This window comes from Rhinolophus sinicus, chromosome 2 (genome assembly GCF_057876585.1).
Source record: "Rhinolophus sinicus isolate RSI-liver-muscle chromosome 2, RSI-T2T, whole genome shotgun sequence".
In the NCBI taxonomy this organism is placed as follows: domain Eukaryota; kingdom Metazoa; phylum Chordata; class Mammalia; order Chiroptera; family Rhinolophidae; genus Rhinolophus; species Rhinolophus sinicus.
This window is the reverse complement of record NC_142502.1, coordinates 108,664,771-108,682,437: the sequence shown is the minus strand read 5'-3', so window position 1 is coordinate 108,682,437 and position 17,667 is coordinate 108,664,771. Positions and strand designations below refer to the sequence as shown.

The following is a 17,667-nucleotide window of genomic DNA, read 5'->3' as shown; positions in this document are numbered from 1 at the left end:
ATCTCATTTGGAGACATCAGCTTGACAACCCATACTGCTTTTTCTCCCAGAAGCTCCTGGTACAGCCCAGGTCTAGCAGCAGGCGGTGCCAGGGCTGCTGCTCCAATCTGAGAGGGAATGGCACAAAGTCCAAAGGGGGCTGGCTGCAGACCAGGCCTCAAGCCTGATGGGCCCTGCCCTCCCCATGCTGATAACAGCATTCCCAAGGTGCAAGTGGCGGAGAAGGCAGAGGAAGCGGTTTCAGGGCCTTAGAACCCACTGAATTAGTTCCTCAGAGAACTTTTCCTTCACAAAGGGAATGCTTGAAAAAAGGGAGAAGAGAAGCCTCCCACAGCTGTCAGTTTGAAGCAGCTGCTCTCACCTCAGTCCATCTGGGGAAGGGGCTACAAAGCAGACAATCTTTATTCACAATCGGGGTGGCAGAGGAGAGATACCCCCAGGTCAGTCCAAAAGCAAAGATACTGGGTGAGGGAGATGGCGCAGGGCAGGGCCTCAGCACTCGTCCTCCCCCAGCAGGGAGTATGGGTTCCTCGAGGCCAGGCTGGACCCTGGAGCTGAGGTTGGGGTGTCCTCATCCCCTTCCCCCTCCTCATCTGCATCCCGGTCCTCCTCTCCCTCCTCCTCACAGGAGCTGCTCAGCTCTTCCTCCTCCTCTTCCTCGTCCTCCTCATCACCTGCTGGCCCCACCCGACCCTGCAAAACCACCAGCTCCGTAGTCTCCGGATGGGACTCCCACGTGCCTAGGGAACCAAAGCAAGAAAAAGAACAGAGGAGGGTTTTGAACAAGGAACTAAAGCCAGAGAAAGATGGGTAAGAGCAAAGACTAAGACTAACAATTTTTACAGCGGTTGGCATTCCTTCATTCGTTTGTCCATTCGTTCATTCAACCTCCCGTGTGCTGGGCACTGAACAGCTCTGCACACATCAACTCCTATCTTTATCACCACCTTGCCAAGGGGCACCTATAAGCTGGTTTTGCAGATCAGGGACCACCTGGGAGACGCTTAGCAACGCAGAGCTGACAGACAGGCACAGAATCCAGGCTTCCCTATCTGTGGCCACATGCTCGCACCCTACGGCCTACACGACAGCAGGGGCTGGGGAAGCATACTGGCTGGCCGACCTTTCTGTTCACTGTAGCCCGGGGGACGAAAGCACAGGGTAAGGCGGCCATCCAGCGCCAGCCGCAGGAGGCTGTTGGCCGCTCTGTACACATCGTTCCGCGCAGCCTTGGCTGTCTTGTAACCACGTTTCTCTGCCCAGGCTGGAGGGAGAAAAGAATAATGGTGAGGAGGCCATTAAGCCCACTCCCCTAATACAGTCCTTCCAGTTTGCCCCAGAACATTCAAGGCCAGAGAGCTTGCTGGTCCTGTGACAGAAATCTAGGGGAGTGGCCAGCTGTTGGGCCAAGGGCAGAACCTCTGAGAAGAGAGGAGAGTAAAGGGCAAAGGGAGGAGCCAGGCACGGAACCCACCTTCGCAGATGTCCCAGGCACACCAGGGGTGTTCTGCCGAGGGGTCCTCAGCCTCAGGGTGGCGCAGGTGGAGCAAGGCCTGCACGGGGATTCGGGATGCCAGGTAGCCCACCGCAGTGTACGGCTCCTGGATCTGGGCGATGGGGTAAATCCCTGCCAGAACCTAAGGGGAGAGAGCGCTCAGTAGCTCCCTCCATGCCCTGCCTTCTCCCTCCCAGGCACCTATGCCCTCATACCTGTAACTGCTTGGGCAGAAGGGAAGGGAATATGAGGCCTGGGCAGTCACAGAGCTTCACGGAGGGCGTGAGAAAGTAAGTCTGAAAGTATCGCGTGTGGCCCGGGGTTCTGGAGACACTTACGACCTTCCGCCCTACCAGCCCATTGATCAGCGAGGACTTCCCCACATTGGGGAAACCTGAGGAAGGCAAGGAAAATTAACATTTGACACATCTTTACTCTGATGGGCAGGACATGCTGCTGTATCTGTAGGTGAAAGGGGAACTAAGGCTCAGAAATTAAGGAAGTGGTTTAACATTGCAAGTTAAAATCAGACTCTGGACTGCCAGGGTTGAATCCTGGCCTCTCCACCTACCAACTTTGTGACGTCAAAGGCAATTGACTTAACTTTCTGAGACTGTTTACTCATTTTACAGTGCAGACACCTCCAAGCTCACGGTCAAGATTAAATGAGAAACGAACAACTGTGTATGTCCGTGCAGCAGAGGACTAAGTACCCAATCCCAGGGAGACACGCATCTCATGACTATCATTTCACAATTATCCTACGTTCTCCAAGGAGAAGACTGGAGCCCTCAGGTCTCCCTGCCACTCTCGTCACGACGCCACCTTCACTCCAGCTGACTTCAGTATCTACACAACCCTGTTCAGCACTCTGGCCTCTCAGTGCCAGGATGTCCCTTCCAAAGGTGGTTTCCTCCACCCCACCTCAGCTACCCTCTCCCGTGGTCATGACCTGGACCGTCACTTCACACATCCAAAATCTCACCTGCAAGCACCCCACTCTCCACCCTGACATCCCATCTTTCCAGATCACTTATTCTGATTCCTCCTTTTCAGGAATTCTTTGACCTTGACTCTAGCACAGAAACACTACTCAATACCCGACTCACGTCCTCACTTCCCTTCTCAGCCAACTTAGATTCCGTGCTCCCACTCTACAGCCAGTCTCTTTCACAGAACTTCAGCACCCCAGTCCCACCTCTCCTGTCCACCTCACGCACCCGGCAAAACCCCAGCCCTGTAAAATGCAGCTGCGCCCATTCAGCACCTGCTCCCGGGCAGCTCACTGTGGCTGGGGAGGGGCAGCCCCACGCTCACTCCATTGCCAACCCACCAAGATATCTCCCTTCCAAAGGGGGGGAGGGGTGGGAGGGAAGGAAGGAGAGGAAGAAAGGGGGAGAGGGAGGAAGGGCGCGAATAACCCTCCTCCGACAACCCCCACCAGCCCCATTTCTCTGCCCCTTTGCAGTGAAACTCCTTCAAAGACTTGCCTGTTTTCAGTCACCACTTATTCATACTGTCTTTTTCATGACTATGAACTGTAACATACACAAAAACGCGTAAAACATAAATGTGCCAGATGAATCCCGTATCACCCACCCATGGGTGCAGTGTGACACATGTCCTCAGAGGCCCCGTTTGTTCCTTCTTGAGCATAACCCTCTTCCTCTGCACATGGGAGCCTTATCCTGAGTTGTAAGGGATTCTGTTGCTTATGTTTCTCTTTAGTTTTATGAGCTGTGTATCCCTGTGAGGACAGAGTCCCAGAGAGCAGTTTCCAGGCTCTGGGCCTCGCATGGGGGAGGAGGGCTGCTGGCTCCGATGTTGGTTGGCCATGGGCTGTAAATGGTTGGCCAATTGGCTGCTGATGTAACTGCCATGATGGCACTGGTTGGTTGGTTGGTTGGCAGGCAGAAAAGCGGATGGAGGATTGCGGATTGGGTGGATCCTACTTCGTGTGTCTCGCCCGGCCGCCAGCAAGAATAGAGTGGTGTGAACCCCCTATCTATGGATCCGTGGGTGTTCCTTTTTGGCCTCACCATAGCCTGCGTTCTTATGTTGGGAGCGGGAGCTGAGACCCCACGTGAGTCCCTGCATGACAATCCCTCAATGGTGCCATTCAATTTTGCAGGTTTTGAACTTTACACAAACGGAACTGTCTGTCTCGTGTCTCATACCACATTATATGAGGTTCGGCCAAATTGTTGTCCGTTCTCTCACTGGCCTACCCTAATTTGGCTTTCTTTCCGCCACTCCACTGAAACCACTCATGTTCACACTGTCAAGTCCACGGAGCGTCTCTGTTCTCTTCTCACTGGACTTGTCATCAACATTTGATACAGCTGAGCCCTCCTTTCCTCTCCAAACACCTTTTCCATTTGATGTCTGGGACACCCTCCGTCTCCTCCTCCTCTTCCCACCTACATCCCACATCGCATGCTTCAGTCCATGACTTCAAATACCATTTATATCCACCAGTGGCTCCCAAATTCAAATCTCCAGTCTTCCTCCCTAAGCTCCAGGCTCCTATACCCACTGCCTATTCAACATCTCCACTGGGGTTTTTTTAATCTCAAGTTTAGTTTCTGAATTCCCTTCCCCTCCCAGCCCCTCCAAATCTGCTCCTCTCCCAATCTTCCTACCTCGGTAATCCCAGCTGCTCATACAAAAACCTAGAAGTCCACTGCAGAGCCTTACTAAGCTCTCTCTGCTTCCTTTCTTGCCCACCCCCCCCCCACCCCCCACATTTATTCTCCACTCAGCAAATAAACTTCTAAATGTGGAAATCAGATCTTCATTCCTCTGCTCAAAACCGACCTCTGGCTTCTCATCGGACTTGGAGTAAATCCCAAACACTTCCCATGACATGGTCCCTGACGACCTTTCTGACCTCCTCCCATGCGCTCTTCAATCCCCCCGTCAGTCTGGCTAGGCCCACAGTCAACAAGCTCCTTCCTACCCCAAGACCTCTCACTGACTGGCCCCTTGGCCTAGAAGGCCCTTTCCCCACATCTCCAAACAGCCACTTCTCCCCATCACCCCAGGCTCCTCTAAGTCTTTCTTGGAGGACGCCTCCTCGTCTACTTGTTCTCTATCCCCTTTCATTGCCCCTAAATAACATGATTTCAAATGATGAATCAATTTACTCACAAGAAGACAAGCTCCGTGAGGGCAGGGACTTCCTGCCACCCTCACAGCAGCACATCCATGCTGTCCCTGGAACAGCACCTGGCACCTGCTGCTCAGTGTTTGGGGGATAAATGACCAAGGGCTGGAGGGGGATCCGAACTCAGGTTGCCGGTGCCACAGACTCTCCCTGTCACACCACCTGAGCACAGTCAAGTTAGTGCACAGGCTGCTGGGAGAGGGCACACAGCCTCCTGGGAGGAGCAGCAGGGTCCGAAGTCAGAGGAAGAAAGCCAGAGGGGAGTGGCTGGAGAGGGAGCAATCGGTCAGTGGTCAGGCAGGTTTTGCCCAAGACAAAAAGGAAACTGAAAGGTAAGTCAGGAGCATTTCCAAGGTACCAACTACTCTGCTCTGCTCTCCCTAATTTCTTCCAGGCTGGGCCTTTTCTGGTTCGGTGACACCTCAGTGCCACAACTTTGCCAAAGTCACTTCTTACCTCCCCCACCCAAATTAAAAGGGGCTCTGGGCCCTAATGAGACCTTCCTTTATCCCACCAAGAGCAGAGACAAATGTCTGCATTAAGGCAAGAGTCGCCTTGACAACAGATTTAAAGGATTCAGACCAAGAAAGAAACTAATACTTGCTAAGCTCCCGCTATGATTTCATGGCCCCTCTGCTATGCACTAATTACTCCAACTTCCAGAGTTAACACATACAAGTCACTTAGACCAGTGCCTGGCACATAGTTAAGTACCACACAAATGTTTAGTTTTAATAGTTACTATTACCATTATCACTACTTGTCAGGCTTTGCTAGGCTCTCTCTTTCCTCTTCCCTTCACTCCTCACATCTGTTCTTTCACTTACGTATCAGTATTCCCAATTTAAAATCCAAAGTACTTAAAACTCAGTGGGTAAATACATGCTCAAAATCAGTATCAACCAAGGAGAGGTGGGATTTAACTCAGGCAGACCATGGTCCTTCCACTACGGTACACGGCCTCCAGAGACCTGGGGCCTAATGACGCCTGATCAGCTCCCTGCTTTTCCAAACACTGGGGCCGCCATGCCACGCATGGCACTGCTCTCTTACCCACACAGCCGATGGTCACCACCCCATCCTTATAGCGCTCCCGGGCTGGGCCGGCTGGCTCCATCGCCGAGTCGGTCTGCTGCTCCACCAGCACTGCGGGCCCATCATCCTCTTCTTCCTCCTCACCAGAGCCATTCCCCCAGGTGGCCCCAGCCATATCCCGGGCAATCTTCTCCCGCCAGCTGCTCAAGTCCACTGCTCAAGGAAGAAGATGAAGAAGGTTCTCCCCAGAGCCACTGTACGTGACGGCACAGACTGTACTGCACAGCTGATGTAACTGGTGCCCTATGGAGTTGGGTAGTGCCAACGTGCACCACAGCTGACTCTCCCCAGCCTTCACTTGACACCACCTTGGAAACACGTGCATTTCTCTGAGTTTTCTGAAAAGTCCTGGAAAGCCTGAAGGCAGCGACCCTGGGGCTCCTGCCGACCTGCTACCTCTCCTGTCCCACCAAGTCGGTCTGCTCCCTCTTCCACCCCTCCCCCAGCCTCTTGCCTGTGCCAGAATAGAGGGGTTGACTTCGGAAAAGGTGAGTAAAACGACTCTGGGCCTTGGGTCTCCCAATGACCTGTCACATCTCCCTCTAAGAGGCACAAACCTTTCCCTGCAGTGATGGCTTCACAGGCTCTCAACAACTGCTCGGGCCCCAAGGCCCGAGTCCATCCTCTCCCCCGCCTCCGACTCTTCTTCAAGACTGCCATCAGAGAGGACAAAAGGGTTAGCACACCCCACCTCTCCCGCCACCCTTAGGTCCAAGATCGGTGCCCCCTTGTCAACAAGCATCTCTGCTCTCCCTTTGTCCCCTGCCACCCCTCTCTCCCATGCTGCCCTCCGCACTGCCACTCACCACTGCTAGAGTCCTGTGGGGTGCGGGGGTCCCGAGGGAAAGAGGTGAAAAGGACGACGTGGAGCTGGGGAAAGTGTTGGTGAAAATAATGCTTCCAGGCGACTGCGAGAGCCGGCGGGGCCAGATCCACCTTGTTCAGGACCAGCACCAGGCCCAGCCCAAGTTCTCCAGTCACGTACTCATAAAGCGCTGGCGGGAAATTCACAACCTGGGACAGGGTTGGCAAGGGAATGAGCAATGGGAGGTCACCTCAGAGTCCTCTGCCTCTAGCTCAGCAGGCACAGCTTGAAGACAAAACCCTGGAGGTAGCAGATTCTGGGGCAAAACAGGTAAATTAGCCGAACTGAGCTAGGAAGACAAAGCAGAGGTAAGTAACACCTGTGCATTTACATAGGCATGTACGTGTGTGGATGCTGTTAAGAATCTCCAACCTACATGTCCCCACAGACCTCCCTTTCTCCCACTGGAGGACAACTGTGAAGTGGCAGAGCAGGGTCACACAACAGCCATCCAGCAGCAGAGTCTGGAGCCTTTACTGCTACCCCAGCGTTCCAGGTCAGTCTTGTGCTGACTAATGGGCAGGGCACGGGAAAGCCCCCAGCTGCTTTCATGGAATGCCCTGGAGCTCCACTCTAGGACCTTCTGTTGGTTTAGCTCTGCTGGGCTGGGAAACAGGATGTGTAGTTTTTCATCAAAAGAATAAAAAAGAGGAGAGTCAGTTGGCCAGGGAAGGAATGACAGTCTGGGACACTGGTGAGTCAAGGACTGAAACCCTGACTGCAGACATCAGCATGGGGTACGAGAGAATGGGAAGGAAGAAGGGTACCTCTTTGTCTCCCAACTGCTGCCTCTGCCCTTGACCCCACAGGAATCTTCCCCCCACTCCCACCTCCGGCTTTCCCAGCCTTATCCCAGTACTCACTGGATGTCGGATATCAGTGATAAGCAGGACAATGTCAGACATCTCTAACACTCGCCACAGCTGCCTCCACGTCTGAAAAGACAAGGTCAGCGGAAGAGAACCTGAGCTCAGAGTCCCTTTCCTGCCTGACCCCAGACCAATCTGACCCTGGGTCACTACGCCCTATTCTTGTCCCCACTCCATTCTCACCTCCAGATTGTGCTCAAAGTAGCTGAGTTTCTCCAAGGTGTAAGCCCCGTGAATCTTCCCAAGATACTCCTGGAAGCTCCGTTCCTCCTGGCTCATTAGTTGCTCCTTGGACATCTCATAGCTCCAAGGAGGACGTCGGGGAAAGTCCAAGACTGGGAAATCAATGAAAAGTCCAAGGAAGTCTGAGGATTGTGTCAGGACTGCAGGGTGCATCCCAGACCCCTCCGTCCTCACAGTCAGCTTTTACTCCTCCACACCCCTTCCCCCAGCCCAGTGCCTATCACCAACAGCTAGCTCTCACCCACCTGAGCCAGGCTGGTAGACCTCCCGGATGTCCAGCTCCAACACTTCAGCACTGACAGGCTGCAGCACTTGCTCCCGGGCTGCTCTCTTTCTCCTCTCCACCTCCTCCCGGCTGTCCCTCTCAAAATGCAGCCGGTATCTAACGGGACAAGGACCACAGCATCCATTACAATCCTGTGGCCACAAAAAGACTCCCCTCTTGGGCAGACAACTTCCCAAAGCTTTCTCTCCAAGGTTGTTTGCCCCTTGAGTAGGCCCTCCCCCAAGCCCCTCTTTCCCGCAATATTCGGCCTTCCCCTAAGTCTTGTCCTTCTAAAAGCGAAGCTCTCTCCAGCCCCTCGGGAAGGGAAGATTGTGGCCGCTCCCTGGAACCCAGCGCCCGCGGAGAACTGTGGCATCCCAGCCACACCACCTCCAGTTTCAAGCCAGCGGCTGCTGGCTAGCCCCCAATGCTCTGACTTTCTGGTAGGCGGGGAAGGCCAGGCCAGTGTCCCCCGCCCACTCACCGATTTGGGTCATAGCCTCGCGGACCCAGCCCCTGGGAAGGCTGCTGGTTGAGCCTACGGATGTGATGGGTCACAGACTCCCCGTCCGAGGTGTCGGTCTGCTCCTCCCGCCGCTCCCGACTCCCGCTGCGGCTGTTGGAACTGGATCGCAGCCCATCTTGAAGCCCTGAGGGGAGGAGCCGGTGACGCCAGTGTTGCCCGGCTCTCAGGGGCCAAAAGACCCCCTCCCCGTTGGATCTGGCTTCCCCTCACCCCACCCCACTTCTTCTGAGGCCCGATTCTCTCAGCCACCCTGCTGAGGACCCTCCTAGATGTGCGTGGGGGCAGTCACTCCTCCTCCAGGGATCTGCAGGGATGTTGCCCGCTCGAGCTGGAGGGATTCCCCTCCCCCAACTCCCCATCCTTCCCCACCCCTTCCATGTAGGGGGGCTGGAGTGAGGGAATCCCCTCTGCGGTCACCCGCGCGCGACGGCTCACGGCCACCACCCCCTCCCACGCCCTCCAGAGGCGCGGCGGGCACACCCCTCCTTTTAGATGTGCGGGAGCCCGAGCCCCGCCCCCTCCTCTCTCTCCCGCACTGACCTCGCTTCCGCTCCCGCTTGTCCTGCAACTGCTTCTTCTTCTGCTTCACGCTGAAGGGCTTCTTCCTCGGCATGGCCCGGACCAGTCACCTGGCCCTCCCTCCGCCGAGCTCCCGCCGCCTCAACTGACTACACCCTCCCCGGGCAGCCCCCGCCGCAAGGGCCCGGGACCCTCGAGGGGGCGGAGCTAGAAGGTGACGTCAACGGGCGGGCCTGGCCGATTTGCCCCAGTAGCTGGGCTGGAAGGAGGAAGGGGGGCGGAAATACAGTCACTTCCCTCCCGGAGCTAGGCGAGATGATGAGGGGTGGGCTCCCCGCATGTGAGAGCCGGGGGCACGGAAAGGGCGCAGCAGCCGTGAGGAAGGAGGCGCGCGTGGGAGGATCGGGCTCGCTTCGTCACGGACGCTACCAACTCACGGTCGATAGAGGGGGGACGCGTGTCACCACCACCTTGCGCGTCTGGCAGAAACTACCACTCACCTGGAGGGGGCGGTGGAGTGGGGGGCGGGTCCTACCACCTGCGGGAAAGAGAGGCGTGGACGCGCCGAAGCTGCTTTGCCAGCCCCGGGGCTTGACCTGGAGTGGAAGCCGAGGCTGCGCGCGGGGGAATGGAGCCCAGTCGCTGTGTTACACTGGGGGCAGGGTCAGAGGTCCTGAGGAGTGGTGGCGGTCTGAAGCGTCCAGGGCACCGCCCTGCTGGGACCCAGATTCCTGGTGGAGGATAAGAAGGAGCAGGTTTACAGATCACAGGGCAAGCGTGGGTGAGGAAGGAAGCCCTGGTGGGACAAGGACTTTGGGGGGAGGTCAGAGGTCACGAAGTTGTGCCTGCTACTGTTACCATAGTAACCGGGAACCGGATGTGGCGATCTTAGCGTGCGACAGCCCTGCTCTCAGACCTTCCCGCCCGAGAGCCTGACAACTCTGTTGCACACTGTGGAGAGCCTGTTGTGGAGTTTTTTTCAGCGAGGGGAGAAGAGAGGAATTTTTGAAAAACATTTATAGAAGCGCAACGAAGGGGAGGTTTGAGATTTACGCCCTCTGGCAGAAACAGAGGGTGGCAGCTTACGTGAAAATGAGCTGCACAAAGGCTCCCTGCAGCCTTCCGGGAGTTAAATGGCGGGAGCTTCAGCCTGGGGTCCACAGCCCCCGCGGAAGCGGAAACAGAATCTCAGCGTGCCCCTTCCTCACTGCCTTCCAAATCCCGCTGCAGCCATTGCCGCAACGACGATGCCGAAACGAAAGAAGCAGAATCAGCAGCAGCAGCCGCCGCCGCAGCAGCTCCCACTGCTAAAGCGGGAAGAGACTGAAGACGAAGAAGATGGGATTTCCATCGGTGAGGAGCCCTGGAGGAGTGTGCACATTTCTGCCAGCTGGTCGGGGCGAGGGGTTAGGGGCTGAAAAGGTGCGAGGAAGTGGGCTCCAACGGAAGGAGGAAGGGCGCGCGCGCTGGGGCAGGGGGTGGAGGGCCTATCCCGGATGGAGCCCTGAAAGAGTTGAACCCTCAACTTCAATCTGGCCCCTAAACCTTTCTAAAGAAGGCAGGGGAGGACAGGATAAAGAGCTCGGCCCTAGAGAGGTTGCAGGTTGCGTGACTAGGATAATTTGTGTCCAGACTTTCACAGGGAAGGTGGAAGTGTATCTTTCTCTAAACTACAGGGGCGGAGGGGAGCTATTTGGCCAGCAATTAGAGAAGGGTTGGATTACCTCTAGATATTTTGGACAGCAACAGTGTCAGGGAAAGAGAAAATCGTAGGTATTCCTCCCGCATTATCCCCCTTGACCGAGTCTCCACTTTTTGCCAATCAATCCTGAACACTTTCGCAGAGGAAAGAGCAGATAGATGGGGTGAAAACCTGTAACACAACTGAGAATATACCTGGCTTTACTGGTTGATTTAAGAAATGAGTAATAGAATAAAAACTTAAGAATAGGATCATCAGTCCTCTAGTCCATTATGATGACCATATTTTCATGTCTACTCTTAGGACCACCCAGCCTTCTGGGCCCTCCCCCCATGGCCAATGGAAAGCCTGGTGACCCCAAGTCAGGTGAGGAGGAAGGGGCCCTGATCTTTTTATTAGGTCCTGGAGAAGGGAGCAAGAGAGGGACTAAAACCCAGGAAGGACTCAAAATCAAAAGATCAGAATTCAGTACCTAAATGAATGAAGAGATGTATATTCACAGATTGGAAAACTCAGTGTTGTAAAAAATGTCAGTTCTTTCCAAATTGATCTGTTGATTCAATGCATTCCCAATTATAATCCCTATTTTGTGTGTGTGTGTGTCTGTGTGGAAATAAACATTCTACATTATTATATGGACATGAAAGGATCAGGGTAAGAGATTGCAAAGGCAGGCTTGAAGTGGGAGGGGTTGCTCTGAATATTAAGACTTTATTGTAAAGCTATAGTGGTTGTGACGGTGTAGTGTTGGCGCAGTGATAGACACATGAGTCAATAGAATAGCATAAAGAGTCCAGTAACAGGCCCACACATATGTGGACACTTCATTTATGATGAAGATGGAACTGAAATAGTGGTCTTTTCAGTAAATAATCCTGGATTAATTGGCTATTCATGGGGGAATGAAATTTGACCTATTCATACCATACGCAAACATCAATTCCAAGTGGATTCTAGATCTGAGTGTAGAGGTAAAGAAATAATTCTAGAAAATAAATATATTTCATGGTCTTAAAGTAGATAAGAGTTCTTAGACAGGAAACACATTAACCATAAAGGAAAAATTTATAAACTGAACTACACTAGAAAATATAAACTTCTATTAATCAAATGACACTATTAAGTAATTAATAGGGAGCCATAGAGTAGAAAATACAACAAATGTAATCAATAAAGAGCTCGTTCTAGAATATATAAAGAAGTTTTCTAGACAACCTGTTAGAAAACTGGGCAAAAGACCAGAATAGCCACCTCATAACAACTGCGACCTAAATTACCCAAAAAACATGAACAAGAACATTAGTTGATAAACAAATGCAAGATAAAAACATACCACTTTGAAATTGAAATGCTTGTGTACTGTTGGTAGGATTGCACGGTGGTACACTATGAAAAACAGTATGAAGGATCCTCAAAAAATTAAAAATAGAATTATCTTATGAGCCAGCAATTCCACTCTTGGGTCTTTATCCAAAAGATTGGAAAGCAGGATCTTGAGATTTTTGCACACCCATGTTCATGACAGCACTATTCACAATAGTCGAGATGGTAGTAACCTGAACGTCTGTTGACAGATGAATAGCTAAGCAAAGTGTATGTTTATGCAGTGGAATATTATTCATCCCTCTAAAGTAAGACAGTCTTGTCACATGCTACAGTGAACCTTGAGGCCATTACGCTAAATAAAATAAGCCAGTCACAAAAAGAAAAGTACTGTATGACTACACTTAAGTGCAGTATCTAAAGTAGTTCAATTCAGACACAAAGTGAAATGGTGGTTGCCAGGGGCTGGGTGGCGGGGGAAGAGGAGTGTTGTCAGTAGCTATAGAGTTGCAGTATTGGAAGATGAGAAAGTTCTCAAGATGTGTTGCACAACAATGTTAATTTACTTAACACTACTGAGATGTCCACTTAAAAATAGTTAAGGTGGTAATTTTCATGTTACATGTTTTACCACAAATTAAAAAAAAACAAAAAACTTCACACTCAAGAGAATGGCAGAAATGGAAAAGATTGATTAATACCAAGTGTTGTCAAGGCAATGGAACAACGAACTGCTGGTGGCGGTATAAGTTGGTACAACCACTTTGGGAAATAACTTTACCTATTAAACTTGAGCATATATATACGCTAGGACCCAATAATACCTCTCCTAGGTATATATACTCAACAAAAATGCATACATATGTGTAACGAAGACATGTACAAAAATGTTTATAGCAGCATTTTTCCTTATAGCCCCAAACTGGAATCCACCCACATGTCCACCATCACTAGAATGGATAAATAAGTTGTTGTGTGTGCATGCAATGGGATACTACACTGCACTGAAAATGAACGAGCTCCTGCTACAGGCAACTTGGATGAATCTCACAAACATGATGTTGAGCGAAAGGATCCAGACACAAAAGAATGCAGACTGTATGATTCCAGTTATGCAAAGTTCAAAACCAGGCAAAAACTAACATGTGGTGCTAGAAGTCAGGACATTGGTTATCTTTGGGGAGGAGGGTGGGTGGTGGGGGAGGAGGGGCACAAGGGGGGGTGACTTCTGAAGTGCTAATAAGGTCCTATCTCTTCACCTGGGTGGTGGAAACACAAGTATGTTTACTTTGGTGATAATTGAGTTGTGCAGTTGAAATTGGTGTATTTTTTTGTATGTATAATGTGCTTCAATAAAAAGTTTTTAAAAAATCAAGGCTTTTTTATCAGGAATAAGCTGGCCATTGATCACCTTTCCATGGCTTTCTCTCTCTCTCTAGCTCTTCACAGAGGTCCTCCAGGATCAAGGGGACCGGTGATTCCACCACTGCTGAGTCTCCCACCTCCTCCCCGGGGCAGAGGCCCGGTTTGGGGAGGCTTAGGCCCCAGGTTTGGCCCATATGGTCGTGGTTGGTGGGGGATCAATGCTGAGCCTCCTGTTCCCGGACCAAGCCATGGTCCTTCCAGGGGAGGCTTTCACAAAGAACAGAGACATCCTCGAAGGCTCAAAAGCTGGTCACTTGTCAAAAATACCTGCCCACCCAAGGATGGACCCCAGGTTAAGGAAGGTGAGGTCCATTTTTTTTATACCTGTATACATTTAATAACCCTGCACTCCCAGAGTGACCCTGACTCTTCTCTTTGGGGCTGTCCTTCTGAAGTAGGAGTAGGCCTGAATGTTTTTTCTCCCCGGAGAAAGACTACCATTCTAAAATATCTGGAAATGGTAGAGAGTAGGAAATCGGACCACCTTCTCTAGCTCTGCTTTCTCTTACATTTGTTTTCTTTCTTACATTTTAAATTGCCCGATTTTCGGTTGTTCACAGACAAATCTGATCGCCCTGTCTGCCGACACTTTGCCAAAAAGGGCCACTGTCGATACGAGGATCTCTGTGCCTTCTACCACCCAGGCGTCAATGGACCTCCTCTGTGAGAATGTGCCTTCCCGTCCAAGCTGGAAGGAGCCCTCTGTGACCTAGCGGCCATGTATTTGCCTGTGGCCCTGTGACAGCTCTGTGAGGCTGTTCCACACACCACCCTCAGTCAGTGACGCCTGCACTGACCCATCACCTCCGCGTTTGGGGTCCAGAGCTGTGTTTCATCACAGGTGCACAGTGTGCTCTTTCTTCTGGTTCAGCCTCCAGGGACTTGCCTTCTGGACCCCATCTTGGCTGCCTTTAGAGGCTTCCCTTGCCAACTGACTGCTGAACAGGAAACCTATTTGGTGCTGTTTCTTGTGCATCTGCCCACCCAGCCCCCAGTATCGCCCTCAATTCCTGAGCCTTGGAGCAGTTTCCCACCATTCCCTTCTAGCTGCTTGTCTGAAGTCCTTTTTATGTGATGCCTCCTACTCCTTATGGTGTCAGCCGCTCTGTAAAACTCACCAGGTTGTGTGACCTGGGGTCCAGTTTGGGTGACGTACAGAGTCGCTCCATGGAGGCCATGCTTCCTTTTTCTCGTAGTTTCTGCATCAGTAGCCTGATCCTTGCCGCTATGGTTTGTGATCACTGTGCTTTGTGAAACTGTGCATCCCCTTATAGCCCTTCTCAGTGTCCGTGGCATTTTTGTGACTTCCCAACAGTAGAATATTTCTGCCAAAATGAGGGAGGCTCTTGGTGCCCTCTAGTTTTTCCCCACCTCCTAACCTGGGAGAATTGTGAAACTTTCCACAAGACTGCCTCCCTGGTCCTCCCCGGTCCTCCCCGGTCCTCCCCATTCCTCGGGGGTTGGATTTTACAGGTTTCACACAGACCTGTGAGATGTCCTCTCAAGCCTCTGACGGGCCTACCCTATCTCCTGTCTCCATTTTCGTTAGACTGCGTCGTTATGAGGCTGCCAGCCTGTTCATGTGAATTCTGTGAATCTCCATCTGGCCTACCTTTGGGTGAAAACTGTACAGTACTGTCACCTTCCAACCTTCTTCCCCTACATCCCTGGCACTGGTTGTTTTCTGTGAAAACTACAGTGAACAGTCTCAGTTTTGAACTGGCCCTGAGGAAATGGGCCAGCAGTTGTGGGCATGAGGGAGGGATGAGAGCCGTTGGAAACTGAAAATTAATTTTTTTTCTTTTTAACATTTTTTATAGTAGTAATAAACGCAGTGGAAACAAGCATTTTCTTTAATCCCTGTGTTCCAGTCACCTCTGGAGGTGCAGATGAGGGTGTTCTTGTAGGGGTCCGGTTATTCATTTAGTTCATGCACAGTGGTGATAGAGAAAGCACAGCTTGAGTTTCTTCCAGTCTGAAGGAACCAGTGGGAGTCCCATTAACCAGACCAGGCTCCGTTTTGTTCAAGGGTAAAGTTGGTAGGAAAAAGGAAAAGCCAGGTGCCCATGGAGTAGTGTTTAAACATTTTGCCTGTGTGTGTAGGTTTGATGTTTGTGGAGTAGTAATGACAAAGCAGCCTCTTGATAAATATTTGTAGAGTGCCTGTGGGCCAGGCACTGTACTCGGCACTGGAGGTGACAGCTGAACCTGATGGAACTACAGGGGGAGACAAGTTCATAAAAAAATCACAAATACGTGTCAAGTTCACATCTGTCAGTGGCGTGGTAGAGAAGTGAGACATGATGAAAGTGGGAGTCTGTACTAAAGGGAATCTTGGGAGATGACAGCTGAAGCAGGCTCTGAAGGACAAACCAGAGGTGAGGTGGTAGTGTGGTCCAGGCAAAGGTGTTTGCTAAGCGGCGGGGACAGCGCAAGGGGAGGCAGAAGACGAGCTAGACCACTCGGCCATGCAGAGCAAAAGGATTTGGGTCTTTTCAGACAGAAGCCTTTGAAGAGTTGCAGGCAGGTCAGTATCACAGATTAGGTTGGTTTTTCAGGAAAATCACAATGAGTGGAGCTGCCCAGGCTTGACGGTGGAGGCTAGAAAATTACTTCAGTAACCCCAGTGAGTCACAATGGTGGCATAGATTTGGGTAGTGGAGTTAGAGAAAAGTGGACTTTTGGAACTAAGGTCAAAAATGAAAGTATTTTAGGATTCAGGGTAGTTCAGCTATCATAGCTGTGCCATTTAAAAAGAAAGGTATTAGAAGAAAACAGGAGAATGCCGCTACTTTTCTTTTGGAGTGGTTGAGTCTGAGCTGCCTTTTTTTTTTTTTTTTTTAAGATTTTTTATTGGGGAAGGGGAATAGGACTTTATTGGGGAACAGTATGTACTTCCAGGACTTTTTTCCAAGTCAAGTTGTTGTCCTTTCAATCTTAGTTGTGGAGGGTGCCATTCAGCTTCAAGTTGTTGTCCGTTCAGTCTTAGTTGTGGAGGGCGCAGCTCAGCTCCAGGTCCAGTTGCCGTTGCTAGTTGCAGGGGGCGCAGCCCACCATCCCTTGCGGGAGTTGAACTGGCAACCTTGTGGTTGAGAGGAGGCGCTCCAACCAACTGAGCTATCCGGGAGCTCAGTGGCAGCTCAGCTCAAGGTGCTCAAGGTGCTGTGTTCAATCTTAGTTGTAGGGGGTGCTGCCCACCATCCCTTGCGGGACTGGAGGAATTGAACTGGCAACCTTGTGGTTGAGAGCCGGGGCTCCAACCAACAAGTGAGCCATCCGGAAGGCAGCTCACCTTAAGGTGCCGTGTTCAATCTTAGTTGCAGGGGGCGCTGCCCACCATCTCTTGCGGGACTCGAGGAATTGAACTGGCAACCTTGTGGTTGAGAGCCCACTCGCCCATGTGGGAATCGAACTGGCAGCCTTCGGAGTTAGGAGCATGGAGCTCTAACCGCCTGAGCCACTGGACCGGCCCTGAGCTGCCTTTTTTAAGACATCCAAGGAGAGATCAGGTAGGTAGTTGGATATACAGGTTTGATATTCAGATTAAACTGGAGACATAAATCTGAGTTACCTGCATATAGGTGGAGGCTGAAGCCATGACCGTGGGTACAATTATTCACCCTGTAAATACCAAACACCTACATGGCTCACTTTACCAGCTTTGAATTCAATTGTAACAGAAACCAAAATTAGTCTTTAAAAGAAGATACAAATTTATTCTCACAAGTCAAGAGGTAGGCAGTCCAAGGCGTGTGTGACAGTCATGCCACTAAAAGACCCTCAGGTACTCAGAACCCCAGCTTCGGTTCCACAGTTCTTGGGGTCAGACCCTCCTATTCACAGTCCAGAGTGGAGCCCTCATTTGCTATTCCATGCTGTAAGCCTCAGGATGGAGGAAGGACAGAACACACCATCTGTCCTGGAGGAAATTCCCCCGAAGCTAACACGCCGCTCTTACATTATATCCCGCTGGCCATAACCCTGTCCTGTGGCTAATACTTAGCTGCCAGTGAGGCTTGGAGAAGTATTCAGGCAGCCCTGTGCTAAGTAAAATGCTGGGCTTTCAGCAGGTGAGAACGGTAGGGTGGACATCCTCTACCAGCCATTCCCTGCTAACATTTGGGGATGCGATAGAAAATGAGAGTAAAAGTGCCAGTGCCCTTCCAGCCAAAGA

At 51.5% G+C, this 17,667-nt stretch overlaps 2 protein-coding genes across 6 annotated transcripts; one reads left to right on the top strand and one right to left on the bottom strand.

Moving 5' to 3' along the window:
* Nucleotides 1–384: 384 nt before the first annotated feature.
* On the bottom strand, nucleotides 385–9,682 carry GNL1 (G protein nucleolar 1). 2 transcript variants are annotated; one of them, XM_019717369.3, is made up of 13 exons: nucleotides 9,544–9,682; nucleotides 9,065–9,302; nucleotides 8,483–8,648; nucleotides 7,979–8,115; nucleotides 7,674–7,825; nucleotides 7,485–7,556; nucleotides 6,563–6,770; nucleotides 6,314–6,409; nucleotides 5,715–5,909; nucleotides 1,711–1,889; nucleotides 1,475–1,637; nucleotides 1,124–1,264; nucleotides 385–740 (listed from the first exon to the last, which is right to left on the bottom strand). In XM_019717369.3, the coding sequence occupies exons 2-13, from the start codon at nucleotides 9,135–9,137 to the stop codon at nucleotides 493–495; spliced, it is 1,830 nt and encodes a 609-aa protein (XP_019572928.2). In that variant the 5' UTR covers nucleotides 9,138–9,302; nucleotides 9,544–9,682; the 3' UTR covers nucleotides 385–492. The 2 variants fall into 2 exon arrangements, with proteins under 2 accessions (XP_019572928.2, XP_074188715.2); XM_074332614.2 differs by lacking the exon at nucleotides 9,544–9,682 and having other exon boundaries at nucleotides 9,065–9,463.
* Nucleotides 9,683–10,043: 361 nt separating this feature from the next.
* On the top strand, nucleotides 10,044–15,337 carry PRR3 (proline rich 3). Of its 4 annotated transcripts, none has more exons than XM_019717371.3 (5): nucleotides 10,044–10,396; nucleotides 11,049–11,111; nucleotides 12,984–13,166; nucleotides 13,508–13,795; nucleotides 14,054–15,337. In XM_019717371.3, the coding sequence occupies exons 1-5, from the start codon at nucleotides 10,177–10,179 to the stop codon at nucleotides 14,158–14,160; spliced, it is 861 nt and encodes a 286-aa protein (XP_019572930.2). In that variant the 5' UTR covers nucleotides 10,044–10,176; the 3' UTR covers nucleotides 14,161–15,337. The 4 variants fall into 4 exon arrangements, with proteins under 4 accessions (XP_019572930.2, XP_019572929.2, XP_074188716.2 ...); XM_074332616.2 differs by having other exon boundaries at nucleotides 10,329–10,465; nucleotides 14,054–14,299; XM_019717370.3 differs by lacking the exon at nucleotides 12,984–13,166 and having other exon boundaries at nucleotides 10,177–10,396.
* The last annotated feature ends 2,330 nt before the right edge of the window (nucleotides 15,338–17,667 follow it).

Coding starts and splice junctions, on each gene's coding strand:
- PRR3 (XM_019717371.3), top strand. CDS start 10,177: ATGGCGGGAGCTTCAGCCTGGGGTCCACAGCCCCCGCGGAAGCGGAAA. Junction 11,112..12,983: donor GCCTGGTGACCCCAAGTCAG/GTGAGGAGGAAG, acceptor TTTTCCTTATAG/CCCCAAACTGGAATCCACCC. Junction 13,167..13,507: donor GACACAAAAGAATGCAGACT/GTATGATTCCAG, acceptor CTCTCTCTCTAG/CTCTTCACAGAGGTCCTCCA.
- GNL1 (XM_019717369.3), bottom strand. CDS start 9,137: ATGCCGAGGAAGAAGCCCTTCAGCGTGAAGCAGAAGAAGAAGCAGTTG. Junction 7,557..7,673: donor ACTTTGAGCACAATCTGGAG/GTGAGAATGGAG, acceptor TTGTCTTTTCAG/ACGTGGAGGCAGCTGTGGCG. Junction 1,638..1,710: donor TTCTGCCCAAGCAGTTACAG/GTATGAGGGCAT, acceptor CTCTCCCCTTAG/GTTCTGGCAGGGATTTACCC.